This window comes from Canis lupus, chromosome 30, assembly GCF_011100685.1.
Source record: "Canis lupus familiaris isolate Mischka breed German Shepherd chromosome 30, alternate assembly UU_Cfam_GSD_1.0, whole genome shotgun sequence".
NCBI lineage: Eukaryota > Metazoa > Chordata > Mammalia > Carnivora > Canidae > Canis > Canis lupus.
Window position 1 is genome coordinate 31957155 of NC_049251.1, and position 12468 is coordinate 31969622.

Consider the following 12468-nt stretch of genomic DNA (forward strand, 5'->3'; position numbering starts at 1 on the left):
TTTGTGCCCCTGTGTGAGTGTACGTATTTGTATATTTATGCATAGTATAGAACATAACACATTTAAACAGTCATATGAAAAGAAAAAATCCATTAAAATTATTATATAAAATAATTATCTTTTTAATTAGTCAAATATTAGTAGTAATAAAGTAATGCAAACTTTCCTAGAATCTAGAGTGCTTACAGAAAAGTTAAGAAAATACATCACAGTTGTACAGTTTGGGTCTTTTTATGGCTCCACAGAAGAAATTAGTTCCTTCTTAGAATGTAAGTGAGGTAAGACAGATCTGAATTTCATTCCAACCTGGACTTTTGTTTTGGTGGGACTAGTTTTGCACACAAAATTAGTTCACACTCAGAAATTGCACTTGTAATTGATTACAACCAGAGAGGCTAATTACAGACACAATTAACAGACTCCAGTCCTTGGAATAAGGTGCAAGAGCCTTTTGCTTCTGCAACTAATTGTGGACCTGACCTGGTACTTATGTGGGAAATTTTGTTTTGTGCTCTCTATTTTATTCAAAACGAGAAATAGAACAAGACCCCCACTTTGCAATGTTGACAGCACAAAGGTATTTTCAGGCATAATTTCCACAAACTCCTTCCCTCCACCTGTGACCCTTCAAAGCCCCAGGGCAATCAGCAGTGCAGCAAAGTCTGATAGAGAAGAGTCTTTGTCCAAAGAGGTAAAATAATGGGCAGTAATCTGAACTGGGGAATAAAAAATAATTTTAAATGAAAATGTTTTAAAATTCCAAAAGGCTTTGCCAGATATAAAGAGAAAAATAACTTCCATCAGAAACTAGAATTGCATTATTTTAGATTTGATATTAAAACCAATTTTCTTCTAAAATACATATTCTCAGTTTAAATAAACACATAATAAATCTGAAAGTCTTCCCTATTGTAGTAATTTTTGTTAACAACATAATAACCCATTTTAAAGAAAAACTGCTAACCATGTATCTTCCAAGAGATAAGACTAAGCACATATATTTTTCTCAACTGAGTATTTAAAAAGCCCAATTACACATTTTTACAAGAGAATAATACTTGGGCTCTAATCAAATAGTATTTGTTTCCATAACCTATGCTTTAGGTTTTATAAAATGACCTGTGAATATTAAAGTTTAACTTTAAATAATGTTAACCTGTCACCTTGTACTTATTCCACAGACATAATTCTCAAACCATGCCTTTCTTTAAAAAATGATTATGGTTTTTTTTTTTTCATGCACCACTTTACCTGTGAATTCTTGAAGATTTTAGCTAGTCATAACATGGCTACTTTGTATCCTGCACCAGGGACTTGCCTACATAATTCATGAAAACAAGAGTAGATAAAAGCAAAGCCTGTTTTTTCTCTAAACACATGTCCCCCCAAATCTATTCAATGTAGTAATTTTATTTTTAGAGTTGAGAGGGATTCACTAATCAAAATCAGTCGGTAGGCATGTAAAGTTCAGGTAGGCATTTAATACAAATTACAGCCTTGTTCTCTTTTTCTATAGGACATTTGCAATCAATTTGGTGTAGAATTAGCCCTAGAAATAATTATACCATGTTGCTAGCCAATTAGGGCTGCACTAACTTGTTTGAATTCTAAAAATGAAAGATTAGTAGCTGATAACTGTACAATATATTGCAGTGATAGGCATCTGGTTATTTGTTTATGCAGTTTTCTGCACACAAGAATAATTAAATTCTCCAAATGATGATGATGTAAAGGACCACAGTAATGTTTTCAGTAATGCTTTGACCACAAAATATTTACCATGTATTTTCAAGTCTATGGCTTGTTAATATGAACATTAAGACAATTACACATTGCAGAGTAACCTCTTTGAAAGGAGTAGTTATAAAACTTGATTGACTGTTACATATATTGGTTAGTATTCCTAGACATAACAAAAAGTTTTAGCTATTTTTAACAAACAGGAGGAGTGGGATGCTGTTGATTAATTGTTCAAAGAAACTGATCGGCCTTATAATTTCATGATAAAAAAAACACTCATCCTTTCCAGAGTATATAGGCTAATCTCTTAATTGGATATTAGGTATTTTTATCATTTTTATTAATGAAATACAATGAAATACAATAATACAACAAAATAATCTACTATGGTTCATAGCAGGAATAGAATACTAGGGTCTATTTTAAGCAAAATCTATCAGTCAAATAAGAACTGCAACAAAGTATCCTAATTCCCCTAGAAAAATCAGAGGTCTAAATAAAACCTATGAAATAATTCTGCTTCCAGTTACTTTGGCCAAGTTATTTCCTCCACTTTCAATTTAACTCCTGTGCTGCTTTATTACAGTGCATCATTTGGTGCTACACTTAAACTCAGTGGCATTTTAAAATATATTGACATTAAATGAGATATGCCAAGTATGGGGCTCTGATGCCGTGAGCAGGTCTATGAGGCACTGCCAACCAATTAAACCCCCAGTGAAGTGCTCTCTCACTTCTCTTCCTCTTTAAAATAAAAATAGGGAATTAATTAGGTGGGGTTTTCTCTTTTCTCTTTGTAATCCTTTTATTTCATTGTCAACTGGTTTAATAGCTAAAAGGAATCTATATAGTTCAGTTTCATTTTTTTTTCCTCTGTGCATTACTTCAGGAAATTATTCTTGGAGCGAATACTATAGTGGTCTCCAAGAAACTCCCTTCCATAAGGTTATGGATTCTGTTGTGAATCTCATGAAAAAAAAAAAAAAACATTTTTTTTCTGCTGCTTTGTACTGTCATGGAGGCCAAAAAGATAGGAAAACTTTCTTTCCTATAAAGGGACACTCTTTCTTCCTTATCACTTGAGAGAGGGACCCAGCCTCTTTCCTTACAGCCATCCCCATCACGTGTGAAAATATTCCTACTTTGATATAGTGTTCCATCATTTCTCAAAATGTTGTTGCCTCTGTTTCACATCATAAGAGGCTACCTTTGGTGTTCTGCTGAAACAAGGATGCTCATCAGTGGTTACTGGTTATCACTCTTCTACCCTAATCTCTGCGTTTGTCTCCCCCCCGCCCCCGCCCATCCCTATCCCCACTCCCACGCAAACTCCTGTCATCAGATGATGCTAATTGCCTCTTTGCACCCAGGAAACTGCCTCTGCTGGGATTGGCTTTTCCTTCTTGGAAACCACAAAGACCCACCAGCAAGGCCATGCTCAGTGACTATGCCTCCTCAGGATTGTTGTGTGCCTCTTGCAAACAAGCTCCTGCTGTTGCATTAGAGTACATATTCTGGAACAGTCTGCTCATTAGCGTGTGATTGACTTCTAGTTCCTTTTGTCCCTACTTCTATTCCTTACAGGTGCCTAAGGCAGAGAAGTGGTTAACATTGGGCTTCTAGTTACCAAGTAGTTGCCATTTATCTGATCCCCCTGGCCTAAGATGGTAATCGACCATGACTCAATCTGATGGACTGGAGCAGTAGTTCTCAACCTTTTCCTTGTTTTGAAACACATCTTTTGTGATATTCACACGCATCACACACTCCTAGGGGCCTACACTGGGTGACAACAGCAGTAGCCATCACTCCATCCCTTTCTCTTCCATTCAAGAAAGCATCCTGGATACAGCTGAGCAAGAGTGACGTTATAGAGGTACTCTTGAATTACTCCAATTCATAAAAAAAAGTTAACATTAGGCAACTTTGGTACTCTAATTGTAAAAGCTTTCAGGGAACATGTGACATTTGTCACAACTGATTGCCCATCAGCAGCATATTACAGTCATACAGAGATGGTATTACCCAGGTTTTAACTACTTGTGCAACTGTGAAAGCACAAGCTACTGAGATAAAAGATTAAGATACAGTAAGAGAGATGCCTTTCTGGGTTACATATGTATGTATGAAGTATACCCAGTGCCAGTTTGATGAAAACAAAACTAAGCATTTTTTGAGGGGGACTGCTGAGGAGGATTAGGGAATTTTGTGATAGGGATGTAGAAAACACAGGAGGTGCTTAAGTATTGAGTGTTGAAGACATTCTCAAACTAAACTGACCAAATGGATTCTGTGTTGTTCTAAAGAGTGAAGTCTTGGGGTGCCTGGGTGGTGAGCATCTGACTCTTGGTATTGGCTCAGATGGTGATCTCAGGCTCCTGAGATGGAGTTCTGCGTCATCAGGCTCCACACTCAGTGGGGAATTTGCTTGGGATTCTCTCCCTCTGCTAGTGCTCTCCTCTCTCTCTCAAATAAATAAATCTTAGAAGAGAGAAAGAAGGCTTTATCTCATTTAAACTTTTTATCAGTGGCTTTATCAGTGACTGGCCCAGCATTGCATGCATCTAAGACCAGTGATTCTCAAAGCATGGTCTTAGAGACTGTGGCAGGTCCTAAGACACTTTCTGGGAGTCTGGAAAGTCAAAACTATTTTCAAAATAATACTCAGATGATAGTTGCCTTTTTAAATCTTGTCCTCTCACAAAATGTAAAAAAAAAAAATTATTGATAAGATTGCAAATTCTACATTATAACTAACATGAGAATTCCCATCCACTGTTTATTTTTGGTATAAATCAAAGAATATGCACAATTGTCTGAAAAGGCTATAAAATGTATAAAATAGTCTTCCCTTTTCCAAATACTTACCTGTGTAGGGCCAGATTTTCTTCATATGCTTTAATCAAAACAACATATTTCAACAGGTTGAATACAGAAATGGATATGAGAATCTAACCACATTCTATTATGAGATTTACAAACTTGTCAACCAATGCAACTCTTTTCATTAAATTTTTTTGTTTGGGAAAATAACAGCTTTTTAATAAAAATATATTATTTAGGTTTTATTGGTAATGGATTTATTGTTATTTTAAGGTAAATTGAGTACTTTTTAAAGTTTCTCAGTTTTAGTTTTTATTTTTTTAATTTTGTTTTAAGATTTTATTTATTTATTCACGATAGACAGAGAGAGAGAGAGAGAGAGAGAGAGAGGAGAGGCAGAGACACAGGCAGAGGGAGAAGCAGGCTCCATGCAGGGAGCCTGATGTGGGACTCAATCCCGGGACTCCAGCAACACACCCTGGGCCAAAGGCAGGCACTAAACCGCTGAGCCACCCAGGGATCCCCAGTTTTAGTTTTTAATATAGTAAATATTTATAGATACAACCGATGGAAACAATGCTTTTTGGGTTCTCTATAGTTGTTACAAGTGTAAGTTTGAGAACTGCTGAACAAACATTTTAATATTTTTTATGACAATGAAGGTGATGCCAAAGAGTATTGTTTTATCTTAGTATATGCAAAACTCTTTTTTTTACCATATCCTAATTCTGATCCATTTCACAAAGAGCTGGTGTTATTGACACCCAGTTCAATGCTGTTTCTGTACTTCTGGTGCAACATCAGATAGGTCAAGGCCAACGGCACAGTTTAATATTACAGGGTCACAGAGCCAACTCTGGTCTAACTAATGACTGAATGTTGATTTGGATTTTTTGGATGGATATAATATCAATGAATACAATGTGTTTTCATTTTAATTCAGGCTCTAAAGGAATTTGGAAGTTTTAAAAAGTTTTATTAATGAGAGACAGAGAAAGAGAGAGAGAGAGGCAGAGACACAGGCAGAGGGAGAAGCAGACTCCATGCAGGGAGCCCAACGTGGGACTCGATCCCAGGCCTCCAGGATCACGCCCTAGGCTGAAGGCAGGCGCTGAACTGCTGAGCCATCCAGGGATCCCCAGGAATTTGAAAGTTTAAGTGTGCTTTGTTTCTGATCTCAAAGGATGTGTATTGTTTTTGGGAACTGCTATCTGGGAGATCTGTCTCAAGGATCTAGTGTAGCAATGCCATAGCTAACCTGTGGATTCCATAGCTACTTGCTAAAAGACATGTTGAAGACCATGAAGATTTGATTAAAAGTCCCAATTTCCTACAGAGTCTGTCATGTCTTTGAGTTGTCAACTCAAAAACGAGAAAGTGAAGAGATGGCAGTGTGTTTGGAGGCATAGTTAGAATGATTTCAGAGACAACACTCTTGAGTGTGGTTCTCTACCCTTCCCCAGTTTACTAAGGGAAGTGACCCCCAGTTCTTATCTTTTGACAGAGGAGAGTGGAGTTAGGGAACTACTATCTCATGAACATTTGGGATAGGGTCAATTGTACACAGAAGTATGCTCTTTTCTCCCAGGCTGATGAGGAGCTAGATAAAGCTACAGGTCCCACTCACCATTCTTTGAATTCCCACAAGTTCTCCAGACGAGAAAACCCATTTTATAAAAGTTGAAAGGTGAAGATGGAAAGTAGGCATCGTATCTGTTTTCTATGACCCTTTAAAAAGTCCCTACAAGCTTAGTGGCTTAAACAATACAAGTGTATTACCTTACAGTAATGATTCTGTAGTTCAGAAGTCTGAGAGGGCTAAAATCAAGGTGTAGGCAGGGTTGCACTCCTTTCTAGAGGCTCTAGGGGAGAATCGTTTCTTTACCCTTTCAGCTTCTAGAAGCTGCCCACAAAGGCGTGAGTGAGAACACTTGGCTCCCTTTTTCCATCTTTAAAGCCAGCAACAAGCAGCTCTCTGAGCCTTTCTTGTATGGACACACCTTCTCTAACTCTCTCCTCCTCTGCCTCCCTTGTCATTACACTGCTTCTACCCAAATAATCCAGGATAATCCCATTATTTTAAGGTCAGATGATTAGCAACCTTAATTCCACCTGCAACTTTATTTCCCCTTGGCCGTGTGACCAAAAGTATTCACAGGTTGCAGGGATGAGGACATGGACATCTTTGAAGGGCCATTATTCTGCATGCTGCAACAATTGGAAATAAAAGTGAGAAAACAGGCAAAGACTTTTTGTCCCTTCTGGAGTTCTCTGCTCACCGTTGGAAAGTCTCTTTTTATAAGCAACCATATTTAGGCAAGAGCTAAATATGTCCTATCCAAACTATATAGTAATTTGTAGGTTTATGTGTTCTTGGACAAGAGACAGGCACTTACCCTGATTTTCCTTATCTATAGCATGACAGTGTTGAAGTAGATGGTGTCTCAGAGCTCCCCGGGTGTTTCTATTTGAACTTTGAAGTACCTGTGTCTCTGCAGATTATATTTTTAAGTGTGATGGTTCATTGCCAACAAGCAGGTCTGCTGAGTTCCCCAAGGCTACAACATCCTTGCCAAAAGCTTAGTGGTTGAGTCACTATTGTATTTAATATATGCACTGCTAGCATTGATGAGCATCTTTTCACCTGGGTGTCAAACATACTTTTGTGGGTGTACAAAACATAATAAATATGACTTTTAAAAAAATTGACTCCCAACTTTTGCTCCATTGACGGCAATGTTCATTGCATTGTATCTTGTCCATGTAGAATGGTCTGTTGCTTGTCACAGGATTTGTTGCTGTTATGAGCTTTGGAAGCACATATACCCCTATAGCATTAAAATACCTTATGTTTGTACTGCACTTTACAGTTTACAAAAATGTCTTCATATCTGTTACTTCATGTGATCCTCTATAACATTGTTCTGGGATTGCTAACATTCAGTTCTTTAAAATGGGTGTATTTGTAGGGTTAACCGAGTAGCCATTTCTGCCATAATTCTGCATAGGCATCCTTGATCAGTGGTAACAGAGGTACCAAGTAATTTGTTGGAAAACTGACCTCCAGCATTTGATTGAAACACAGACTTATTCACATGCAGCAACAAAGTGATCAGACATCTTTTATATTTTAAATTGGACATCATCTTAATGAGACATCTCATATTGCCTTTTATCTTTACTTTTGAAAGGAAATGCATTCGTGGAATGCTCTCCGGCATTTTTCTTAATCATACTTTATTCTTTAGGCATTTTTTCCTGCCTCCTTATAGTTTGCATATAGAAGTTATTCACAAGACATCTTCCTAAACATTTATCTGAATATAGATAAAATTATACATATGCAGAATCCTAAGTTACAGTACTGCAATCACACATCAAGACGGCATCGTTTAAACCTGTCTATATTAACTTTCATATGTGGAATGGTTCCCCAAAGTATTTCAGAAATTAATAATTTTTCAAAAATAACTCGAACAAGCTATTTGTCCTTCTGCCTCTGTAGTTCTTAAGTTCATCCGCATAAAGCAAAAGGGAGACTTTAAGAATTGTAAGCTCATTTAATTTCCAGACGATGTCTAGTGTTTAAACACTGACATCAAAGCAAAGAGCCAATTATCAGAGTGCATTTGATCTGAAGCCCTGTTGCCTGAATTGCTATAGTTTTCCTTATGCTGAAAAGGAAATCTGTGTCACATCTCAAAGATGTAATATTTAAAATCACTTTATCTATAGCAGTTTAACTTGAAACATGTGTTTGGGCTCACTAACCACAAGGAGGCATTGAAGCATCTCTTCAAAATGTGAAAAGCAATTTTACTTAAAAAAAAAAGTTGCACCAACAGTTGCTGAATTTCATAAGCAATTACATCTGCTTGTGAGTATGTGTGCCTTTTAAGTTCATGTTTTGATCCACTTATTTTTTTAACCCCTGAAATACCAGCAAGAAGAGCTGCTGCTATTGTTTATTTTGTAAAAGAGTTTTGGACAATAATAATCCACGTGTGTTTTCCTTCTGCTCTGTTTCCAGTGGACATGAAGGCAAACTGCAGGACTTCTATTAGTACCTACAAAGTAACTGCGTTAACCTTTATTGCCCTCTAAAGGTTAAAAATTTCTTTTGACTACATGAACAGAAGAGTATTCCTTTAGTATTCAGTACTACTTAAATATATATTCCTGACAGCAAGGGGTTTCTCTGAAATCTCTGTGTCAGTTTAGAATGATTTTGGGGACACATCTTCAAAATGCCACATGAGAAGCATAAGTTGAAAGAGCCAACACAGTTCTTTGGTTTTGTTTTGTTTTGTTTTTACCCCGAGCATAATTTTCTTCAATGTTGTTTTGAACATCATATTCAATGTCAGAAATTTCCCCTATGTTTTTATAGTCTTGATTCCCAGTGGTTTTGCTGGTATTGAAAAAGATGAACTCTTCTTTTGCAGAATATGCTGCTTAGCAAATCTTCCAGAATAATGCTTAAATCCCCCGAGAAGCAAGGACCTCATTCTTAGGAGTTAGATTGTGTCTGCAAGATGCTTCAGAGAAAATTCTTTCCAAGAAATGTGGACTGTGACACCTGGAAATCTTAGTGTGTCATTTTGCCATACTGACCTTCTCTTTCTGCGTTTTGACACCTTGTTTGCTGTTTAGGATATTCTCTTCCTGTGCGACAAAATATTGACGACTTCAATATACGGCAGAACATGCAGCTGGGGAGGCTGTGTGACATCTTAGGTACAGTAAATACTTTCACACAAATGACTCTTTAGAATGTTTGTCAGAGGATGTTGATAAAAAATGTTTAACTTTTGCTTATTGTTCTCGCCCCCCGCAAGGAAAAATCGTGGATTTCTAATCTATTGGCAGGGCAATTAAATGTTTTGTTTTTAAAGAACAGATTTATACAGGAGTTGCCTTGAATTAAAAAATGACATTTTTAAAAACTAATATATTTGGATGACTTTTTTTAAATTCTAAGAATTCTCTCCTGTAGCCCCAAATACTCTTAATTTCCTGAATCTGGCAGTGACCGAAGCCAGCATTTTATATCTGTGTCTATATCATCTATTATGTTTTCTGGGTAATAAGTGGAAAGCGGTATCAGAAATGAAAAGCATTGTTTTCATTATAAGACTAAAAGGGATGTGAAGATAGATTTTTTAAAGAAGCTTTTATTTAAATATATATTATGTAGTTATTAGAATCAGGAGTTGCCTCCTGGAGGGAGTTCTTAGAAATATAGACCTCTAGCACTAGATACATCCTTGCAAAGGTCAGGCTCTGATACTGTCTTGGTCAGTTCTAAATCAGACACCAACCTGGGCCAGGAGAGAACACAATAATGCACCAGCTCCAGTTGGTGCTTTCAAGGCTAAGGTTCAGGTTAGGCTTAACGCAAGGTCACAAAGGCTAAGCACTAGCACTGGATCAGTTTAGAAGGTACTAGCCAAAAATTCAGGGTAAACAAAGAGTAGGTTTTTATTAGTTACCAAATAAGAACTTCTTTTGTTCTGCTAAAATATAATTGCTTTGGCCTTTATTTAAGCAAAACAAGGAAAAATTTTAAATTATCAATGACCAACTCAGCTGGCTCCCCGGAATGACATACTTTACATGATTCATATATATTTCAGCATCATTATTATTTTATAAATGCCATTTGGTAACAGAAATACATCAGTACTAGAAATTTACAGTGTCCTAAAATAATAATAGTGTAATTGCTTTAATCTATTATGTAGGCACTATTATTGTTTTTCAGCATTACAAAAAAAATTTGTTTTAATGACTTGAGATTGATTTGTTAGTGCTGAGCTATTTCAACTAAAAACCTGACTGGGTGGAAACCACTGAAGTGCAGCAGAGGGCAGACTTTGCTCTAATTTATTTGAATTAATTTTTTTCTTTAGCTTTTTATATACCCTTCTATATATAGCACAAACCATCGCCAAAGAATTTCCTTACAAAAGAGTCTCATTATTAGAAAACACTTGAAAGTATGAGGCTTCTATTTTAAATAATTCAGTCTATGTCTACCTGCAATGGAAAATTTTGCTAATATGAACGTTTCTGACAGACTATGAAGCAAATACCTTTTTTTGGTACACTGTCTTCATCATATAGCAATCCGAGCCTAAAGCCTCTTCAAGAAGAGTAATGGAAGTTTAGAAACAGTAGTTAGAAGGTAGAAAAAGTGCTTGCTTGTGAATTTAAAAAAAATATGAAGAAACTAGGAAAATTAGTAATTTTATGTAAGAATAAATGATTATCTTTTTTTATATTCCATTAATTCCTAGTAAAGTGAGTTGACTTTTTGCTTATTTGGGGGAAACAAAGAGAATCTGATCAGGTGGGTAAGACCATCCTTTGGATATTGGCAGTGATGTCAGGGTGCCAGGTGGAGACCCCCCAATGGCCAGTTCCTGGGGGAGTTAAGCAAGACAGTGACCATTATTAACTATTGACTAGTGATCAAAGCAATCTTTATGTTCATATTAATTTCTTTCCAAAATTACCTGTCAATTAATTTTGAACATTTGCAGATTCACAACTATTGGATATTCGTGCAAGTGATTTGTATTCTTTTCCCAGAAATGCACAAGGAGGATGAAATTAGCAATTTGATTTGCTGTCATTTTTTGTAACCAAGAAATTGCTTCGCAAGAAAAATTTTGTTTTCTCCAGCGTGGAATCTTTATTTTTGTTGTTTGTTTCTTATGTCTCTTTATAGTAAAAAAAAAAAAAAAATCCTACTTTGGTTTTTAAAACCAAATAAAGAACATATCCAAAAGCCACATTGAAGTTAATTTAGATTGGTTTTGTACAGATATTTGCAATTGAACTGGCTTTTTTGCACTTTAACATTTCTCTAAAGAAAAGATAAATAACACTACCACTAAAAAAATAGACACAATGATTCTTTCAGAAGGAGGGCTGTGAAGTTCCATTAGTTTTGAAGACACCAATCTCCTCTTGAAAACACAGGTTTGGGATAAGTAATTTGGTCATTCAGCAACTGAATATTTCTGTCTCCTCAGTTAATTTATTTTGAGGTTTATGTGGCAATTTGGTTTCAAAATTAAATAGGGGCCAGATATTTACATTTGTCAAATGCCTACTCTTGGTTCAGCACTGGGCCAGTTCAGAGGACACTGCTTCTCTGGTGGGAGGAGGATTTCTCCCACAAGCTATTGATCTCACTGATTGTATAAGATTTTCTACTTCCCAAATCTCTCCATCCTACCAAATCCCTTTGGTCAACCCACAGGTATTTATTGAGTGGCTCCTGCATACTCCATACTGTACCAGCTTTTGGAGGAATATAGGAAAGAGCATACACCTTGCCTTTAAAGAGTTTGGAGAGACAAGATTAATAGATTTGAAACAATAGGAAGAAATGACAGTATATTCTATCATGTTAAATCTTGGAGGCGCTGGAAAAAGGAGCACAAATGTGGAGGGAAGGGTGTGGAATCACTGTTGGCTCACCTAGTCAGAGCTGGCCATGTGGCAGACTTGTGTATCTGTACTGTTTATGGAGTACCTACTATGTGCCAGATACTGCTCTAGGTGTTTACAGATATTCTTTCATTTAATACTCTTCAAAACTCTTATGTCCCCAGTGATTTTTTTCTCCATTTTAAAGATGAAGAACTAATGCTTAGAAAGGTTAAATACTGTGCCCAGCATTCCGAGGCAGCTGAGCTGGAATTTAATCAGTCTGTGTTCTGTATACTCTTGTCAAACTGAACAAAGGAGTCTTAAAATCCCCTCTCAGCCCTACCTGACCAAGTAAACATTTTATAGCCCTCCCTCCCCTGAACATCCCTAACCACCTGTTCTGCGTGCTTCATTGTGTCCCCTAGTCTCCACCATGTTTGTTTAGTGGCTATTTGTGCATGT

At 36.6% G+C, this 12468-nt stretch overlaps 1 protein-coding gene across 1 annotated transcript in view; it reads left to right on the top strand.

Moving 5' to 3' along the window:
- Positions 1–12468, top strand: part of IQCH (IQ motif containing H) — a 208541-nt gene that overhangs the window by 107732 nt on the left and 88341 nt on the right. Inside the window, 1 exon segment of the mRNA XM_038580790.1 lies at positions 9217–9300. Coding sequence (XP_038436718.1) covers positions 9217–9300 — 84 coding nt within the window.